We start from the raw sequence: 21,530 nt of genomic DNA, 5'->3' as shown, positions 1-21,530 counted from the left end.
GTCGCGTCGGACACGGACCACTCGCTGGCCGTTACGTGTGCGAATTTGCCCAACGCGAACTGGTTGGAGGATAGTTCTGGGTTCATCTCAGTCAAGGAGACAGCGCGTTTAAATGCATCAGTCACAACGTTTTGAGTATTTCAGGCAAATAGCACAAAATGTACTTTGGTGTTTAAGAAATCATAGCCCTCTGGGGCGCCCGGGGGGGCTCAGTCGGTAAGAGTCTGACTTCGGCTCAGGTCGTGATCTCACGGTTCATGGGTTCAAGCCTCACGTCAGGCTCTGGGCTGACAGCTCAGAGCCTGGAGCCTCCTTCAGATTCTGCGTGTCCCTCTTTTTCTGCCCCTTCCCTGCTCGCTCGCTCTCTCTCAAAAAAAAAAAAAAAAAAAAAAAAAAAAAAAAAAAAAAAAAGAAGAAGAAGAAGAAGAAGAAGAAAGAAATCACAGCCCTCCATCTTTTTGCTCTAGTGAGAAGGCAGGCTTCTCAAAGGACAGGTGACTGACTTGGGGCCAGTCAGTGGTGGCCCCTCTAGGAGTCTAGCAATGACGAGGCGGCAACTTTAGTTTGGTAACGATTGGCCAAGGAGCAGAAAATAGTACAAACTCAAAGCGGGGATCTGGAGAGAAGTGCTCCTGACCCAACATGAATTTTTTAACGTTTTTTTTTTTAGCTGTGCAGATCTCATTTTGACAGAATCTCAGGATCATTCAGGATGACACTGTATTTCTCCCTATTAAACCACTGTAAAAAATTCACTCAGACATCAAGTGATCATTTCCCAAATCAAGTGGGATGTGAAGAACACAGCAACTTTTCTGTGTGTGTGTGTGTGTGTGTGTGTCATGTATCTCTCTTAATTCAGGATCTGAAAACATCAATTCAATCTTGAAAACTGCTGCAGTAAATTACAGGCAATCATCCTTTGGGAGAAATACTACTTGCCGGCTTTTAGAGTCGAAGTTTAAATGTCAAAATGTTTTGCGAAGAAAAATCAGACTCTTTCAATAAGACACCATATTCGGTTAACAGAAATGATGCTGCAAGTTAACATTTCAAAATATTTGAAAACGTTATTTCAGACTAATCAAAACATAGTATTAATCAAGGGCCCTCCTTATAGATTCTTCCTATAAAACGTGGGTTTTTAAAAAAAAAATTTTTTTTAATGTTTTTATTTATTTTTGAGACAGAGAGAGACAGAGCATGAGCAGGGAAGGGGCAGAGAGAGAGGGAGACACAGAATCGGAAGCAGGCTCCAGGCTCTGAGCCATCAGCACAGAGACCGACGCGGGGCTCAAACTCACAGACTGTGAGATCATGACCTGAGCTGAAGTCGGACGCTCAACTGGCTGAGCCACCCCGGCGCCCCTAAGACACGGGTTTTAAAACATTCTAATCTCTCAAACTTCTGCTACACTCCAACAGAAAGCCTGCTGGCCCCCGTAATAGTGAATAGTTTGTGACTAGCAGCATTGTGTGCAAATAAATAGGGTACTCTTTATTGCCCCTTTCTGAGACAGTTTGAATATTTCCAATAAACACCTTTACATTTTTAACTTCTGGTAAACGCAGGTTAGCTTCCATGTAATCCACATTAGAATGATAACTACTTCTTAAAATCTGAGTCAGCGAAGTTTTGCTATTATCTGTGTACCTAATACATAAACTTTGGAACTCTCACAGAAATAACAATCTTGCGTATTTTCTAATTTTATTAAACTATAACTAGACTAAAAAATAGTACCTTGAGATACGTTCAGAGAAACTGACAAAACTATGGCTATAGAGAAAACAATTAACACTAAGGGGCACAGAAGGATACTGATCCTTTTCTGAAACCACCGGAACAAAATGATAGAAACTGACACTTTGTCGGACAGGTGAGAGAATGGAATGTCTCATTTGTGATTTTGTGTTGCCACAGGTCTTTTTTGTTGTTGTTGATTTTTTTTAAGTTTGTTTATTTTTGAGAGAGAGAGAGAGAGAGAGAGAGAGAGAGAACGTGAGAGCGGGGGAGGGGCAGAAAGAAAGGGAGACACAGAATCCGAAGTAGGTTCCAGGCTCTGAGCTGTCGGCCCAGAGTCCGAGGTGGGGCTCGAACCCACGAACTGTGAGATCATGACCTGAGCGGAAGTCGTATGCTCAACCGACCGAGCCACCCGGGTGCCCCGCCACAGGTCATTTTTATAGGACATTCAATTCTTCAGCACACAACGATTCTGAAAAGTTAAGTTATTACAGAACAGAGAAATAGTTAGGAGGAAAATGACCAGAATGAAATTCTTTATGAAATATGTAAAATATTTTAGTAGTGTCTAAGAAGGCCAAGGAAACTTGACATCATCCTTTCCCTTTTTATTAAGGATGGAAGCAATTTCCCTTCCTAATGACTGGCCTTAAAATATTTTATATACATCTATGAAAGACTTTCATCAGAATTTTAAATCTTCACTTGAAATATCATACATTCAGTTAGCATTTATTCAGGCAACGCTGAGTGACTAATGTTTGCATGCTGTGTGCCAGGGCCTAATACATACTTGAAGTGTTCCAGGGACTTCCAAAAGGTTAAGGGGAAATCAGGTTTTATTATTACCACGTCTGCATTTTGTATCCCTTAGAAGTATATAAAATTCCTTATTCTGGAAGGACTTACTTTAAAAAGTGGGGGAGGGACATTTAAAATCAATTATGCAAATCTCCCTTATCCCACATGCTCATATAATTAGTAATCAGTGTGAACCAGACACAACTAAATAGCATAGGGAGGTTACCTCTGATTTTGAAATTCCAACCCTGGGCTTTTATGGTCTTCACTGATGAAGTGAAAATAGTCACACAAGGGAGGCCTGCATGTCATTAAGCAACTGAATGAGCTGAAACTAGAAACAGTCACTAATGGGAAGATGAACATTTAAAAATATTTCTGAGCTGACAGATTAAAGTAGAAAGTTATTTTATTGGGGGCAAGAAAATATTTTAGGAAATAGTTATCTTAATTTCCTTCAGTCATTAATTTCATCTATCTATACTCTTCACTTGATTTAAAAAAAAATTTTTTTAATGTTTATTTATTTTTGAAACAGAGACACAGAGCATGAGCGGGGGAGGGACAGAGAGCAAGGGAGACACAGAATCCGAAGCAGGTTCCAGGCTCCCAGCTGTCAGCACAGAGCCCGACACGGGGCTTGAACTCTCGAGCTGTGAGATCATGACCTGAGCCAAAGTCGGATGCCCAACTGACTGAGCCATCCAGGCGCCCCTTCACTTGATTTTCACGGGCAATATGCAAGTGGCTAAAGACAGGATAAACCATCAATTTGTCAGGTTCAGTGTCAATTAAGATCAGTGTGTCAGATCACTGACATTCACCTACATTATGGACATTAGTACACACTAATGTGACGATGAGCCCAGTTACTGAAATGTGATTAAATTGTTGCTAAGACAGAAGACGTACAAAGTATTTTGCAAGAGAGGTAAGAGAGTTAAGTGTTTGAGTCTCTAAAGCGCATCTTCATTTACAGCCTTAATTCCGTTCCTTCACCATGTTTTTAAAATTGTGGGTTATGGAGTAAAAAACCTTTCCGTTTACATTTAAACAGGGTCAGGACAATTCTAAAATCAGGGGTGCTTTAAAAAGCTGCCCTCAGACTTGAGAGTGCGGGGATCACTCTGTGGTCAGCCTTCCACCCTTCAGTTCCGTATCCAGGCTCGCCGGTTCCCCAAACCGTGCGCCTATCATCGCTTTGAGAAGCGATTCACTTGCAGTCATTCATTCCGTTACAAGGTACTTTGCGGAGCTCCTACTCTGTGCCAGGCGCTAGGGGTAGATCTGTGAGTGAGAGAACATAGTCCCTGCTCACACAGGCCGCCAGAGTATTACGTGCTCCCTGCTACCACGGGGGAAGCAGAGGTCCTTCACTGAGAGCTGAACAGAAGCGCGGTTCTCCCAGAGGAAGGTAGAGGCAGCCACAAGAAAGGGGACATTCTAGTTTTGTTTCGGTGGTTGGGCAGGGGGGGCATCGGGGCATCCACGGGGCCAAGAAGAGAGAGTAGTCAGGAAGCAGCTGTGAATGGTCCAGCCACTTAATACACCGTAGGCTTAGGACTGTGGGTGGGGAATCTGGCAAGGGACAGGGTGGAGAAGGACCTTGTAAGGACAGCCGGAGGGCAACGAACTGTCAGTGAGGTTATTCAGGGGGCTGAAGTCTAGAGCACAAGCCTAGTGAACTGGGTAACACATGAGTCACAAGGACAGTCTTAATTCTTTCCTTCAGCACACGGCCATCACTTCTCTGTCTCATTTCCTCAGATACAGCCTTTTGATGCTTTAAAAAAAAAATTATTTATTTACTTTTGAGAAAGAGAGGCGAGGGAGGGACAGGGGGAGAGAGAGAGTCTTAAGCAGGCTCCACACGCAGCACAGAGCCTGCCTCGGGGCTCGATCTCACAACCTGAGGCAAAATCAAGAGATGGGTGCTTAACCAGCTGAGCCACCCAGGTGTCCCTAACAGGTACTTCTTAATATCAACTTCCTCCCAAAGATTGTGGCAGTATTCTGTAAAAACTGAATTACGAAAATAATTAAGTTTGAATCAAAGCAATACTTTAGGGGCGCCTGGGTGGCTCAACCAGTTGAGCATCCGACTTCGGCTCAGGTCATGATCTTACAGTTCATGAGTTCGAGCCCCAAGTCGGGCTCCGTGCTGACAGCTTAGAGCCTGGAGCCTGCTTGGGATTCTGTGTCTCCCTCTCTCTCTGCCCCTCCCCTATTCACACTCTGTCTCTCTCAAAAAATAAACATTAAAAAAAAGAAAAAAACATAATACTTGGCGAAATAAAGTTAAGGAGAAAGAACCTCGAACTCTCAAGACCGTTCAGGTGGGATGAAGAGGTTACTATGGAAACTAATTCTTCTTCCTTATCTAACTTTTCTCAGGATTTCTAGAAGCCATGCCCACTGGAAAAGAGGCACTCCCCGGGCCCCACCTGAGCTCTGCCGACGTCCTTCCTGGTTCAGCCTCTTTGGCATAGCTGCCTCACTCATAGGGACAGTCATGCCACTGACCCCTCCCTAAACTACATGTGAACCTGAACTTGGATTAAGGGCTGCATTTTTCCCATGTCGTTCTGGACAACTGATGAGCCAGCACTGCACAAATGATCTCTTTTGTTTTGGGTTAGTTCTTTGGGCCAATGCCCCCACGGTAGTGTGTTTACAAAAACAATATGAAGTGTTTTCTCAGAAGTTTCCTCATTAGGGTTTCACAACTCTGGGAGGTACAAAAGCAAGTATTTCCATTTATCCCAAAATAACAGACTTCAGTCTGCATGATTATTAATGAAGGTGAACTTTTTTCCATATATGCACTGGCCATTAGTATTTCTTTCTTTGTGAGCTGTTAGCGGTCACTTTGCTACAGTCGTAGGACACTGATCCCCACAGGGTGTTATGTGTTCAATAATGTTTAGCAAAGGAAGATAATGGTGCCTTGCTTAGGGTATTGCCACCAAGATTCTTGATTCAAGACTCCTGACCATTTACAGTAACCAATGTTACCTGGCGGCGGGGCAGGGGGTGTGGAGAGGGTCCAAGTTTTTTTTTTTTTTTTTAAACATTTACAAATACCAAGACTAGTCAAATGGGTTCAAATGGTTTCACAACAGCTATGTTCAGTAATCAAAGGAAAACAGTAGAAAATAAAATAAAAAATAAAAGAACGAAACCATTTCCATTTAGATTTCTCTGGGGGGTACAAAATTACAACAAAGAAGAGTTCATGATCATCTGGATGTGTGGATATTTACGCTGTCCTGTGAATAATGAGCCGGGTCCAAAGCTGACCAAGTGCATCTGAGCTTCAACGGAACCCACCTGGGGGCTTAGGAAGGACCGGTTATTCACGGATGCAGATCAGACAAGCTTTCTCTCCAACTCAAAACCTGGACTAGATTTCTTGGCTACCGCCCCCACCCTCAGTCATAAACAGAATCTCTCTGTAACCTCCAAAGATTAAAGGATTATTGACAACACTATCACCCATCACACTGCTGACACCACTTGTTTAAAAACCATCATGAGGGGCGCCTGGGTGGCTCCGTCGGTTGAGCGTCCAACTTCGGCTCAGGTCGTGATCTCACAGTTTGTGGGTTCGAGCCCCGCGTCAGGCTCTGTGCTGACAACTCGGAGCCTGGAGCCTGCTTCACATTCTGTGTCTTCCTGTCTCTCTCTCTCTCTCTCTCTCTCTCTCTCTCTCTCTCTCTCGATAATAAATAAACGTTAAAAAATGGGCGTCTGGGTGGCTCAGTCGGTTGGGCGTCCAACTTCAGCTCAGGTCATGATCTCGCGGTCCGTGAGTTCGAGCCCCACGTTGGGCTCTGGGCTGATGGCTCGGAGCCTGGAGCCTGCTTTGGATTCTGTGTCCCCCTCTCTCTCCGCCCCACCCCCATTCATGCTCTGTCTCTCTCTGTCTCAAAAATAATTAAACGTTAAAAAAAAATTAAAAAAAAAACCATCGAGAGCAAATTTCTTTCAGAGTCTGGGTTAAAGAAAAAATGACCTCATCCAATATACTTGCTTTTACTACATACTGAAAATGATGTAATGCATTGACAATTACCCTCCTCATCTTGGCTGCTAGGAGCTCAAATTTCCCTTTTCCTTCTTTGAATACTCGTTTTGCCTTCTACTGTATGCTAATAGATTCAGGTCTTGCCGTATGCTATGATTTAGAAACAAGCTGCTACAAATCCTTTTCGAACATAGTTGAGGTTTAACTACTGTTTATCCTCTACCATCGAATACAAAATTGTTGCATGAACAAAACAGTAATCATTTCACTACGGCCCTGACGCTGGTGAGGGATTAGAATACACAGTCATGACTAATTCTGAGTCTGCAACCCTTCCATGGGCGTCTAGTTAGATCACGGGGATGATTTATAGATTTCCCAAAGAGGGAAAAAAAACAAGTGGCGTTTCCGAATTAAATAATTAAAGGGGCTAAAAGCCAAAAACTGAAGAGAAGATTGCACAGCCAATCTGTTTGCCGTTTTCCAATCTGGGTTCGTCAGGAGAGGAAGCTGAAGACCAGGGAAGTGATATAACTGCCATACGTAAGATAAATGTGGGGAAAATAACTTCAGTATGTCAGGAACCTATGTAAAAGAGTGTATCCACGTTGTCTAAAATGAATTAGTTCATACCTAAAATAGGCAAACCTGATCCAGGGAAAAGAACTGCTTCTTTATCGTGCAAATTCCGACGGGCTCTCGTGCTCTTTAACTAAATGAAGAGTAACCCTGTTGTTGTACGTGTCCGCATGTAGGGCAAAACATCCTACGTTTTTCTGAGGCGAGGCGGAGTTCCCAACCTTGCCCCCAAGAGCCGCCACGGTCCAACCTCCAAGTACACGGACACGTCCCCAGCCACGGCACGGTACTCACATTAAGCTTGGTCGGTGCCACTGAGTGGTCCGGTTGTTGTGGTTGACGTAATAGGTACGACCCAGATTGTCCACTTTCTCTTCCCAGCCGGGAGGCAGTGGAGGCGGGGGAAGCTCCTCCTGGTGCTGGGAGGCCGAGTCATTCGAGTCCACGACCTCCCAGCCATGCTGCGGAATAAAAGCAAATGAAGACCGTTGAGGTGGGCCCTTCACACACGAGGAAAAAACAAACGCAGTGTCCTCTGGGTCCTTCTTCCTTGCTCCTTCGCACCCTGGCTCTTTTGGTGGCTTCACATGCCACGTGGGAAGAAATTCCCAAAAAGGGCAAAAAAAAAAAAAAAAAAAAAAGAATCAATTCTAGTAGAGTATCAAAAAGAATTCAGAGCAATGACCAATTAATTGTGCTGCCTTCTAACTTGACCGCACTGTACAGATCAACCCAGCTTTGGGTGTGTCCAGTCTATTGTGTTAAGCCGCATTAGCCTCTTTTCATGCTCATGTTTGTTATTTTGACCCGAAGGCCGCCAGGGCCGGACAGAGCCATGCCAGCGACATGGGTCATGTTACAGCTGTTGTCTTTTGGACACCCCCACAAGGTAAAAGGGAGCTGGGGCGCCAAGCCATACTGCACGTGTGTTCTAAGAGAGATCACGGCACGAGGGGCCAGGAGGCCCGGGCTCCATCGCTCCCCAGGGAGGACAGCGATGGAAGCAGGCGAGGCTCTCATTCTGCATCGAGTACAATCGCGAGAACCGAAGAAGTCTGGACGTTGCTTTCCACTTAGGCGCTCCCCACTTGCGGCCACCACAGAAACAGGCTTCATGGTACCAGAGTTAAGAGTGACATTTTTGCCACACATATTTTAGGCATTAAGTATTCCTTCCTGACATCCCCTAGTAAAGTCACTGGAAAATTGAGTAATTCACTGGTTAGTGCAGTTGGAGAGCTAGAAGAGTGTAGAAAATTCCTTGGATTCGAGATAAAAATCTGTCGATGTGCTTATGAAATCTTCACATTCGTACATCCCTACCACCCACTTCAACTCCTCCCCGTGCAGAGGGATGAAGGCACACAAGTGAAACACTGCCCGGAAATATGACCACTTGGCCTGCGGAGGGTTCCGATAACTTGCCCATAACACATAATTCACGTACCATGTATATGCGACAGCTGCAAACAGATGTGGAAATTGGCCACAGAGGCGTCCTGGTTAATGGCCATTTGCAGAACGATAGGGGAATCTAACAAAATAGCACCGCCGGGAGTGTGCGCTAAGGTGCACTGGGACCCACGATGTAGGTATGTGATTAAGGAGTTTAAAGGCAGCTATGCCAGGAGGGGGAAAAAAAGAAAATTCCCCTGGACAGCTACTTCCCAAACGGTATTTCTAGAGGAGAGCTTTTCCTAACACATCACCTGGGGGCCCAACACATTAAAAAAAAAAAAAAAAAAAACAAAAAACTTGGAAAAGACTTTCTGAACCATTTCATGCACTTTGAAGCAATTCCAAGTGCTGTGAGGAAATTTACAACGAGCTGAAAGTCCAAAGAAAGAGGAGAATGAAATATGTGTGCACAATTTCTCATCGGGGTGGGGCTATGAATGAAATACGGGTATGGTGTTTTATAAGGAGAAGCCTCTTCCGTTATGGGTGCTGTAACATAAAATGAGAAGTTGACCTTTTTTTTTTTTTTTTTTTTTTTTAACCAAAGCCAAACACATCAGTAGTTGATCACAGATGCACGGACTCAGTAAGTGTTTTCATAGTTAAGCTCTCCCCACTTTTATGTCCTTAAACTGCTAGGTCCTAAATAAGATACTAATATGATCTGGGAAACAGACCGAGGCCTGTAGTTCTGCAACTTACCTCCATGTCCTCTCTCTGCTCACTGTTTTCTTCATCTTGACCTCCATTTTTTGGCATATAGGCCATTTTCAATCGCAAAAATCCCTTAACTCGAGATTTATGACTGCGTGATGGAAGAAAATTGGTTATAAAGGATACGACTTGGTTACAACTTTCATATTTACGATGACTTTTTTTTTTTTTTTTTTTTTTTTTACAAAAGATGCAAAGGGAAAAGAAGCCGAAATCTTCCTCAGAGAAAACCAATGACTGAAGCATGAAGGACACCTGCGCCCCAAAGCCTCACCTTCTTGGTCTAAGGAGAAAATCCTTAAATGTATAGGGTCGCTCCATGGTCGGATCTTCGGTCTACAGGAAGAAAAAGTAAGTTTCAAAACTCCTGATAGTCTCGTGTTTTAGATACACCAAACTGGATTACAGAGCACACACATTCACGTTCTAGAATGTGGGAAGGGTGAAAACGGGGTTGGGTCTTCACCCAGTACTAGACAAGTAATTACTTTAGAGGTCATCTTTATCTACCCAAGATCCACTAGATGTCACTATCAACACCCACTTTCAGGAGCCAACCCCAGCGTTAGACAAATGACAAAATTATAGTCGTCACTGCCGAGTGTAATTTCTAACTACAAGGTGCAGGCCTCAATCTCACTGCTGATTGATTTCAGAACCAGTGGTCACTGGTACCTTCTCGTTCCCTGTGATCCAAGAAACCTAACAATGGAGTTAACGGGAAAATATATCTGTGAAGGCAATTTTACTTTATTTTTAACATGAAAATATCATGTCATCAGCCTAAGATAACTGAAAGATTATCTCCTCCCCAGAGACCATTCCAGGTAGCGCCATCAATCAGCCTCTTGCTGGTGCCTCGTCCATGAAGCTAGGAGTGTAACTGTGCTATTTTTAAAAGAAATCCGTACTCATTTTATTGTGCAGGGTTAGCTGGTCAAAGCAAGTAGAAAGTTGGAAAAATGTTACTATTTCATTTATTTTTAAACACTTTATGTAGTAAAAATCCCAAACATCCAGGCCCTTTAATTAAAAACAATGTAAAACGCTGACTTTGGTGGCAAGGGAGACAAACCGCCATAGTAAGATGTACTGACGTACTATATTGGAGGGTTGTGTGTGCGTCGATATTTGAAACATCCCAGGTTTTACGTCGTCCGGCTTGAAACTCCACTGGCTTCCTCCTCTGCTTATAATAAACTGAAAATGCTTTCCTACGGCCGTACAAGATTAAACATGCCCTGCCTCCCAACTACCCATTACCTCACTGTGAGCCAGTCTCTCTGTCCTGGCCTCATCTGTCCTGGTGCCCATCACATCCAATCCTGCCCCGGCAGGTCCTTCTGCTAAACAGCTCTGGTTCCAAACGGCCACGGCTGGCTCCACTCTGAACCCAGGTGTGAGATCCCAGGTCACGCTCTCAGACGCTGCATCATCCTTACTACATGAGCCCCCCCTTACCACCCTCTATCATAGTATGCTGCTTTATCATCCCCCTTTTCACTATCGGACATTATCTCGGTCATTTACTTACTTACTGATTTGTCATCCACCACTTCTAGAATTAAGCTCATGAGACGAGACGCTTGGATTTGCTCACCATTAAATTCTTGGTGCCAAGAACATTGCCTGGCTCAAAGCAGGCACTTGTACAAGCAGCTGATTAATTCGTCCCATCTACCATGAACTACTGAAACCATGAAAATTCCACCATTGCTGAAGGAAGTCGATTATATTCTCTCTAGACTGTCCTCTTTAAGGCGACACAGTTAGGCATTTTGGAAACATTTTCTAAAAAAAAGATGTTTCCAAATGTATACATACCACTTATCATGGAAAATGTATTAATTAAGAATATTATTCCATTTCTTCCTTTTCTCATTTATTCAACCACAAAGAGTTTTAGAACAAAACCCACGTGGAAGATGTGAGGCTACAACATGGCACCTTCCCTTAGAGTTACAAGGATGTACTGCAGGGGCCACGATATCAACCGGTAACTTGAACCTAAGGTAGAGCAAATTCACGGACATGTGGAGATCACATTCCCCCCCCCAAAAGCGACTGATTCTCACTTGGGGATCAACGTGGTTTGCGGATATGGTATCCAAATTCGAGATGAATGGGCAAGTGTGGACAGGTGGGGAATCGGGGGGAAGGGTGGTTCAAACCGAGGAATTCGGCATGGGCAAAACCACGGGATGCTTAGCAGGCATGAGGAGTCGAAGGGACGCAGAGAACGGAAGAGAGTGAACAGAGGAAACCACAGAGCCTAGAGGACTCCTTTGATGATGGACCCACCCACACACTGTGTGGTTTAAATGACAACCACCACACAGATCGAGAGGCAGGCCTCCTAGGTCTGCGTCCTGGCTTCCTTACTGACACAGCTGTGTGGCCAAGTGCATAAAAAATGGAAATTCACCTCCGTGGAAACCCTTGCATGCGAACAAGATGGTGATCTTGTAGACAGGGGCAGGATTCTTCTTGGCATTACACAGGGTCCTACCTGATCCTACTTGCTGGAAAAAAAGCCCAGTGGAGACCCCCAGGACAGCACTGGGAGAACGGCATCTCAAACGGGCTGATGCCGACAGCATCACTAGCCAAAGTGGACACCACTGCCCCCTGTTCTGGGGGCACTGAACATCCCAAAGAAAATCTTTTGGATACACAGCACTCTCATCTTAAAAGGAGTAATTGCTTTCAGGAGAACTGTAGTTACTAAGACATAGAGCGAGAGAAACAGCTTTGTGCGCAAACGGAAGCAAACAGCCTTGCCGAAACCCTAGGCTCAAAACCTGCACGTGACCACCAAGAGCACCCAAGCCTTAGACTGAGCCCCCTGCAAACGCCCGCCCGGGCCCCTGAGCACATCGCACATCAGTACTGGAGACCCAGAGTCTGGTCCAGCACTGCCTCCAGCCTAGTGATCACTGGGCAAGTTACCTCCCTGTCTGGGCTCAGATGCCCTCATCTGTGAAACATAGGGAGTAGACAAAATGGTCTCTTAAGCCCCTCTAAGCTCTAGGACGCTGAATTCTATACATGTGAGCGGGAATCACTACCCTTCTACCAGCCATAAATATAAAATACATAAAAGCCAAAAATACAAAAACTTATCATCTGAGTTACCTTCAGGTACCGCTGCGGCACCAGAAACAAAACCACCACCCTGAAAAATGCTTCGCTCTAGAGAAACGGAAATTCAAAAGTTACCGTGCTTGCCTAGAGCAGCACTTGACTATAATAGGAGAAATTCATGCTTTTAAAATAGCTCTCTCTACCCCAGTGTGTTTCCCATGGATACAGAGATTGTGTAGCTGAAGGGGATGTGTGGGCTTGGGGCTCAAAGGGCAGGGGAGATACAACTGAAAGACGAGTCAAGAAAAATTTCACAGGCGTAACAGGCAAACAGCTGCCAGAAAATGTCCCTCTGTCGTTACTACAAGTCTTGGAGATGGCTGGCCTCTAAATAATTAGTAAAGGCAAGTCGTAAAATTTGAAGTCCTAAAACTTGAACCTAAAAGTCACGAACTTTTGGGGCGCCCGGGTGGCTCGGTCAGTTGAGAGTCCGACTTCGGCCCAGGTCATGATCTCACGGTTTGAGTTCGAGCCCCGCATCGGGCTCTGTGCTGACAGCTCGGAGCCTGGAGCCTGCTTCCGATTCTGTGCCTCCCTCTCTCTCTGCCCCTCCCCTGCTCATGCTGTCTGTCTCTCAAGAATAAATACATGTCAAAAAAAATTTTTTTTTAGAAGTCATGAACTTTTAGACAACTACCCACTGGCTTTAACAAACAGATACAAAAACGGTAGCTCAAGAAAAATTGGCAAGAAAAGCAGAATTACAGTTAAATTTACTGCTGGTGCCCCCCCCCCCCCCCCCCAACCAGAGCAGGACAAAGGGCGGCTTTGTCTCACCGGGAGGACAGATGTCAGGCAGGCAGGCCAACAATGACCTCCCTCAACTGCAGTGTCTCGCCAACCCCACGCACCTCCAGCAAGCCCCACCACCCCAGCCCACCAGGTGACACACAGTCATCGCGGTCGCCGGCACCTCTGCTGAGTGAGCCGCGGAGCAGCTGCGACGACGTGGTCTCACGGAGCTGGATGGAAACCTGGGGTCACGCGTGCGCATGCCCTCCTTCTACAGGTGACAACACAGAGGCCCGGGAAAGATTACTAACTCATTAAGGTTGTCAAGGCGACCGGCCTGTCTCCCACGTCCAAGTCAACGGTTCTGGAGAGCTCTTTTAAAGCCCGACCTTTGGAGACTTCTGTGAATACGGATTTATGTTTTCTTAATTCTCGGATCTGCACACAAGGCGGCACTACCAACCTTGTTTATTCTCCCCTGCTTCCTCTCCTTCCTGCCCGCACTCCTGTTCTCAAAAATAAATGAGGAGGACGAGAAATATTAAAGGTGAGTGGCAAATCCGGAATGGGAACAAAGGAAGTAGAGGGCCCTACCGTCCTGAACTCCCACGACCTTGGACTCTGAGGGCCGAGGATGAAAGTGCATCACAAGTCTCAACTGACTTGCTTTCTTCTGGAAGCATTTGAGGAGTGTGAAGCACGGAGGCACCCATCATCAGAACGGGGAGAGGAAGCCTGTTTTCTTTCACACGACTACTCCTCACTCTTTCCTGTTGAGGGGACAATGACGGAGCGGACACTGGCCTCCTCTGGCCACTGTGCTGGATAAGCGAGGTAGCGACTCTGACGCGCAGGGCACCTGGCCTCACACAACCCTCCCCGCCCCGCCTCTGTTCCGACTGCCTCCTTCGTTTGTCACCCTGGCGGAGCTCCAACTCAGCCCCTCGCCACAGCCCATGGGGCCCAGCAGGGCCCACACGTGCCGGATCCGAGATGCCAAGGTGCTTGTCAGTTACGCCGTGCACCCCTGGGAGGGTGGGTTCCTAAACCTGTCCGCTGAGAGGTAGGGTTGCTCTGACCCTCCAGTCTTCCTGGGGTCTGAGCATTTACAGCTGCAGGTGAGGACGACTTAGGCAAGCCACTCCTGAGATCCTGAAAGCACGATTTTACACTGCAAACCCCAACATCCACTGGCAATGAACCCAACATGCCTCTAGAATTTCATTCGGCAAGGGAAGAAGGTTCTTTAGCAAAGATCAATTAATGGGTCTAAAATATTTATTGTTCAAACATACGTGAAACAGGATTTAAATGATCAAAAATCATTTGTTAACCATCATGAGAGATTATTCTAAGTTTGGTTCTGCTGTCTGGGATCTTCTCCATGAAGCTCCTGATTTAGAAAAGAGCTTCATTCAAAAATTAAGGCAATAATTTCTTAGACCATAATCAAGACAGATTTTTTTTTTTTTTTTTTTAAGGAATAAAGGTTCGTGATATCTTGAGGCAATAAGATAAAGCCCCACTCTTGTTTAAAATGCCCTAAAATAGGAGTCTCTTGGGTGGCTCAGAGGGTTAAGTGTCCGACTTCGGCTCAGGTCACGATCTCTCTGTTCGTGGATTCGAGCCCTGAAATGGATTCTGTGCTGACAGCTCAGAGCCTGGAGCCTGCTTCGGATTCTGGGTCTCTCTCCTTCTCTGCCCTTCCCCCGCTCATGCTCGCTCTCTCAAAAATAAACATTAAACAAAAATAAAATAAAATGCCTTAAAATAAACAAATGGGCATGTGTGTGTGATAATTATCTATATACATGAGATATACATATATATCAGCATGAAGATATATGCTATTAGGTATTCTGCTAATACAGACTTAAAAAACAAACACTCTCTTCAATTTCTAGGATTTTAAACATTTGGGCTTTTTCTTATTACCTAAATGAAATGATCTTGGTGTATCAGATGCATAGAACACAGATGCATGCCTCAGGTAGGGGGAGATGGCTGAATGAAAAATCACTAACTAAATCTGGTGGGGGTTTAGGAATCCCTCTAATAGCCAGAATTAGTATCTGAGGCAATGGGAATCTGGAATCATAAATTATTTTTTTTTTAATTTTTTTTTTTTCAACATTTATTTTTTTTGGGACAGAGAGAGACAGCATGAACGGGGGAGGGGCAGAGAGAGAGGGAGACACAGAATCGGAAACAGGCTCCAGGCTCTGAGCCATCAGCCCAGAGCCCGACGCGGGGCTCGAACTCACGGACCGCGAGATCGTGACCTGGCTGAAGTCGGACGCTTAACCGACTGCGCCACCCAGGCGCCCCTCATAAATTATTTTTTACCCAAGCCAGGGAACACGGTCTCACCTTCACATGTGCCCCCAATATGGTGCCACTTGCCACATGAGGCTTTTTCAATTTTAATTCATTAACATGAAAGAACGTGAAAGAACATTCTAAATTCGGCTTAGTCACATCGGCCACCGTTCAAATGCTCAACTACCACGTGGCTACTGTAACAGGTGACAATGCTAGGCTACATGCGGAAGAAAGCTGCTTCGCCGGATTCTTTCTCAGAGATTAGCATCATATCCATCAGCAAACAGCTGTTGAAGGATACATTCTCTATCGGCTAATGGGCCTGCATCAAATTAATAACCAAACATCCAATCAGATACCTTCAACCTCGAAAGGGCCTGCGTGGGTTAGCAATGGCAAATGTCCCACCACATTACTGCTCTCCATTATCTTCTCTCGTCACTGATGACACCATTTTCCTATTTTATCTAAGATTTTTTGATTTTGACCAATATTGACTCTACCGGCCATATATATAACCTGCTTTGACAAGGGGCACGGAGCCATCAAGAAAGGAGTAACCGTTACTGACGCCGCAAAATACGTCCAAATGCTAATGTCCATTTATCACACCCACGCTTGTGTTCTATAAAACAAAACCACACCGTGCAACTTTCCCACGAGTGCCCTACACGTAGGGTCAAACGCACCCACGATAGCACCTCAAACCCTGAGCCCGAAGGCCGTGTCCATTCAGAATACGCTACTTGGTTTCTACCACCACTTAGAAGGTGAAGAATGCACCACCACGCCTCTCCTTGGCTTCCTCCGTGGTCCATTTCCCAGACTGCAGCTGGCTCCACGAACCTAGTCGTCCATCGTTAAGGACGAAGACTGCTGCACTCCAGCATGAGCCAATCGTGGGGCAGGTGCAAAACTGGGCAGCTCCACTGCTCACCTGGCTCGGGTCACACACAAGTTCTCAGTGTCCTCCAGGCATTCGCTGTCTACCTTCTTCCATCGGCTGGTTTCTATTCCAGCCTCCAGCCCTGGCACCAGCTCGTCCTTTCGAAGCTCACTCTTGCCTCCACCCAAACCCAGAGCTAAGCTATTCCTTCTACTGAGGAACGCTGTTCCATTCTGAGCCCCACCCAACCTTTCCAAACCAATGAGCACTCAATCACTCAAACGGGGGACTGCTGGAGCAGGTTGTTTAAAACATTCCACTCACACCTCTTCAAGAGTGTTAGCACCTCATCTGCCTCGACAGAGATGTGGTTCTTCTGTCAGGGACAAGGGTGGTTAGGGATAACCATGAAAGAACTGGCCAACCAACAAAATACCGCCTGAAAACGTCAGCGGATGGCTTCAACCGGAAGGGCACAGACAGAAGGCCAACGGATGCAGGAACACGGGAAGAGTCTTTCCGTGCAAACGTGGAGACCTCCACACCCTCCCCATGTGACTCTGAAAGGGCAACCAGGTTGGCGAAGGCTTACGTAGTCGGTCCCGTGCAACCCACGCGCCCTCTGCAAGTACCTGGGAGCTTCAGGTTTTTATACAGAATAATGTTTTCATGACATCACTTTTCCTTCCAGTCTTTGGGAAGGGAACGCGCTCGAAACCTTCCTTCCTCAATAGCTCCCCTGAGTCAGTAAGAATAAATTGCTTGCTATCACAATCCTTTCACAACATCTCTTTAGAGCTTCCTGGGTAAGACACAGTCTTTCTTGGTATTTAACATATGGTAACAGCCACCATTTTAATGCAGCAGACTTGCACTAGGCAGTTTAAGTCACTTTGGTTTATAGACTGTTGATGCTATTTGCTCACAAAGTATTTAAAAAAATTAACAAGGGGGAGCCTGGGTGGCTCCGTTGGTTAAGCCTCTGATTTCGGCTCAGATCACGATCTCTCAGTTGGTGGGTTCAAGCCCCGTGTCGGGCTCTGTGCTGACAGCTCAGGGCCTGGAGCCCGCTTTGGATTCTGTCTCTCTCCCTCTCTCTCTGCCCCTCCCCTGCTTGTACTCTCTCTCTCAAAAGTAAACATTTAAAAAAAACTAACAAAATTAACAAAATGGCCTTGGAAGGCAGAAACATTTGACTTACCCTCTCTTAGATACTATTTGAGTCACTTTGTGCTGCCCTATGGAAGAAGGAGCAGGAGGGGTGGGGACGGAACAATCTGGAAAACCGTAGCTGAAATTCGAGCCAACCTGCCTTTCCCCAAGGCCTCCAGGTCAAGTCTCCCCAGGCTACCTACATCGCCTCTGAGCACACAGAAGACACCGTTAGCCTCAGTCATCAGTCACAAACTCCAACTGTTCTGCTACTCATCTGAGCAGAGAGAAATGGCAACAACATCACACGGGCTAACTCAGTACAGTTTCTAAGGCTGCGGTGGGTGACGCCAGCTGACACGTTCGCCCAGAACCAACAGCTTCTTTTCTCTGGTCTTCCTGCTGCCTGAGAAAAGCCACACACCCCCCAATCTGGGAAGCGCTAGCCTGTATGGATGCAGCCCAGGAGAAAGAGCACGTGTAATTCTACACAAAGACAACAAATGTCTGAGTGGCCCCAAAGGGTGGATTTGCAAGCAAAAACATTCCGGTGACAAGGGCGAGGGCTGGACGGAGAAAGGGAGCTGTTTTCCATGATGTGACAAAGGAAGCCCAGAAGAGAAAGAGGCTGGTGATGCAGACAGGCATACTTGGATGACTCAGATACGCCCGATTTTCACAGTTAAGCTCTCTGCCATCCCCCCGAAGAGACTGCTTTCTAGAAAGGGCCAGGGTCAGAGTACATGCCCTTCATGTCAGCCTGCTCCACTGCCTTGAGGAAATACTGCTCTGAAATATACCCAACCGGAAACAATGAAAAGCGCTGCTCACGGCATGCACCATGAAGCAGGTAATGGTCCTTACCGGGAGATGATTCAGGGGTATGTCCACCTGTCCCAGGAAGTCGTCTCGGGTCTGTGGGGAAGAGAGCAAAGAGTTAATGTCCCCATCTATCCACTGAGCGTCGGTATTCTTTAAAATATTTAACATGTGGGGCGCCTGGGTGGCTCGGTCGGTTCAGCGTCCGACTTCGGCTCAGGTCATGATCTCACAGTCCGTGAGTTCGAGCCCCGCATCGGGCTCTGTGCTGAGAGCTCGGAGCCTGGAGCCTGCTTTGGATTCTGTGTCTCCCTCTCTCTCTGCCCCTCCCCTGCTCATGCTCTGTCTCTCTGTGCCTCAAAAAATACATAAAACATTAAAAAAAATAAAAAAAAATAAAATATTTAATATGTTTCCTTAACATAATGATTCTGTATAAGTCACGGGATGAAACGTACAGCATATAGTCGTGGCACCGTAACAGTGTTGTAGGGCCACAGAGGGTAGCTACACTTGTAAGCCCTGCAGGAGTGAGGTACGGTGTCGTCACCATGTCGCAGACCTGAAACTAACGTAACGCTGCGTGCCAACGATGCTTCAGTTAAAAAAAAAAAAAAAAAAAAAGTTTCTTTATAAATAGAAAGGGCCAGGGCCTGACACTGGAGTGCAGTGTCCGTGCGGATGCGTGCAAGGCAGAAGGCCCTGATGAGTGGCAGACAGACGTCGCCTGGGAGACGGGGAGGAGCCCAGGGCGTGGTCCACCAGAACCTGAGCTGCCCGAGCCCCTGCAGGGTGTCCGTGACCCCCCCCCCCCAGAATGGAAACAAATCGGCTCTTGGAACTGGGGAGCATGTGATCAGTACGGGAAGGGACACGCGGGACCACAGAGGGTTTGGGGGCACAGCTGGCCCAGTTCACACAGGAGACAGTAGTGACGTCTTGGGAACATTCTAACAAATATTTAAGTGCTACAAAGAGCTTCCTGAGAGCTGAGAGTCCAGGGAGAGAGTAAAAGTCTAATGATTAATAAATCTTACAAATTACTTCTCATTAAAAAACGGCCTCAAACTTGCACTCTTATAAGTACACTACTCTGGAATCCAAGTTCATGGATTGAGTTTGCTGGTTAATTTCGGGACACACCGTACTTCTTCCTGTCTCTGTCTTACCACACAGCATTCATCTTTCTGATGTGAGACCTAGATGAAATTCATTTGGAGGAGCTCATGAACCCCCTTTCAGACCCGGGAAGTCCTAACTCAGGTCCAGGGGACACTGGCCTGGACCACAGGGTGTTCAACAGGTCTCGCTGACACTACATGCTGTAAAGGTGCTTACGTCATGGCTTTGGACATTTAAGTGACCCTGGCGTAGAAGTCTGTTACCCTCTTATAAACACAGGCAGCTTCTTACCATATTCAAAATGCCTAAAAGCTGGAAAGTTCTTCAGGTGAAATCCGACCCGTCCCACTGCTAGCCTGAGGAAAAGCCCAGGAGAGAATCCAGACCTCCTAACCCCAAATCCTGGGTTCTTGTTTTCACTCCTTGCTGGTTTACTGAGGAATTTTCTAATTTACAGAACCTTTTTTTTTTTTTTTAAACATTTACTTATTCTTGAGAAAGGGAGAGAGACAGAGTCAGAGCGTGAGCGGGGCAAGGGCAGAGAGAGAGAGAGAGAGACACACAGAATCCAAAGCAGGCTCCAACCTCTAAGCTGTCAGCACAGAGCCCGACGTGGGGCTCAAACCCACAATCCATGAGATCATGACCCGAGGGAAAGTCGGACGCTCAAAGTCACCCAGGCGCCCAGAAACTACTTTTTAAACGTACTTGGAAAACTTCTCTTCTTGCATTTGAAAAGAAGCAGTTGGTAACCATGAATGAGATTTACTGAAATGATTTGCTCCAAGCTCAGGATTTCCTTCTAGGTCATTTAAAAAATTTTGATTAACTAGCTAGCTATCCGTCTCCTCTAGACGATGCACAGCAAAAAATCAAAGTCACCACTGGCCAGGTGTACGTAAAGCAGGAGACTGGCCCCAGTCCTCATGATGCGATTCTCCTGTACTTTTTTTTTTTTTTAATCTTGGCTACTTTGGCTACAACCCAGCATGCAAACCCCTCATCTAGCACAAAGTTACAGGTGCCAATTAATGCTGTGGATCTCAACAAAAGTAGCCATCGGCAGAAGGTCCAGAAAAGGCAGACGTCTTTGCTGCCCAAAGTGATGGGGAGTGTTCTTGCTCTCCATCTGACGAATTTAATTATAAAGCTAGTGTGAATGTTAGTTAACAAAAACCAGAAGCGTGTTGACTACTGACCATAAACTGTTCGTCTACCTAACGTGAGTTAGTGTGGTATTGCCACTTGCCCCCTGTCCCCTCCTGCTACCCGTGAAGGAAAAGGCCAGGGGATACAAACATCAGAGGAAGACGGGCTCCCTTGAAGGGGCTTGATGCCCTCCTATCTCTGAAAAGCGACGCATCAATCGTTCACCTAAGTGCATCTTAATAACAAGTCGCAAAAACACCGACGTGCCCATGCTGCTTTGCTCGGGAGATGTTATCGGAGCTGTAAACCGGTCAAGTGCATGCAGCTTTGCCCAGGCACCTGCCGCTCAGGGCTATAGTAGTGAGGCAGGCGCTGCAGTCGGGCCACTTCGTACCGGAGTCTGGGCTCCAAACTAATACCCTGTCCTGCGTCTCACTAACTGTCACAAAAGCAAAGCGGTACGCCAGCTCTGTGCTTCTCACGGGGACAGCGGCTCAATGCGGTGTGGGTGGGAAGAGATTCTCATGATAGCAGTTTGAGGAGACTTGGTGGGGCTCTATTAAAATGCCCATTTGGGGCGTTCTCTTGGCCAATGCCTCCTGTTCAGACTCTGCTGCTGCTTCCCACAAATGGAGCAGGTGACAGAATCCCCGGGGCACTCGCTGTCAAAGTCAGCAGCTTTGCTTGTACCTTCCCAGGTTTTCACACTTGACACAATACACAATTTCTAAAATAGCCAAAGATGAAGCAACTTCACGAACAGAGCAAATGGAAGGCTCTTTCTGGTTTACATCAAGGGTGATTGTAGTCAGACCACATTTTATTTTTTAATGTTTATTTACTTTTGACAGAGAGAGACAGAGCATGAGTGGGGGAGG

The 21,530-nt window shown here is 46.2% G+C and overlaps 1 protein-coding gene across 17 annotated transcripts in view; it reads right to left on the bottom strand.

Annotated features, from left to right (window-relative positions):
• Positions 1–21,530, bottom strand: part of NEDD4L (NEDD4 like E3 ubiquitin protein ligase) — a 346,987-nt gene that overhangs the window by 66,464 nt on the left and 258,993 nt on the right. For all 17 annotated transcript variants that reach the window (XM_023242040.2, XM_023242041.2, XM_023242042.2 and 14 more), the window contains 4 exons: positions 18,427–18,477; positions 9,601–9,662; positions 9,315–9,417; positions 7,449–7,615 (listed from right to left, as the gene is read on the bottom strand). In XM_023242040.2, the coding sequence (XP_023097808.1) occupies positions 7,449–7,615; positions 9,315–9,417; positions 9,601–9,662; positions 18,427–18,477 (383 nt within the window). The remainder of the gene's footprint in view (positions 1–7,448; positions 7,616–9,314; positions 9,418–9,600; positions 9,663–18,426; positions 18,478–21,530) is intronic.

Source organism: Felis catus, chromosome D3 (assembly GCF_018350175.1).
Source record: "Felis catus isolate Fca126 chromosome D3, F.catus_Fca126_mat1.0, whole genome shotgun sequence".
NCBI lineage: Eukaryota > Metazoa > Chordata > Mammalia > Carnivora > Felidae > Felis > Felis catus.
Note: the sequence above shows the minus strand (reverse complement) of the source record. Positions and strands in the feature narration are given on the sequence as shown.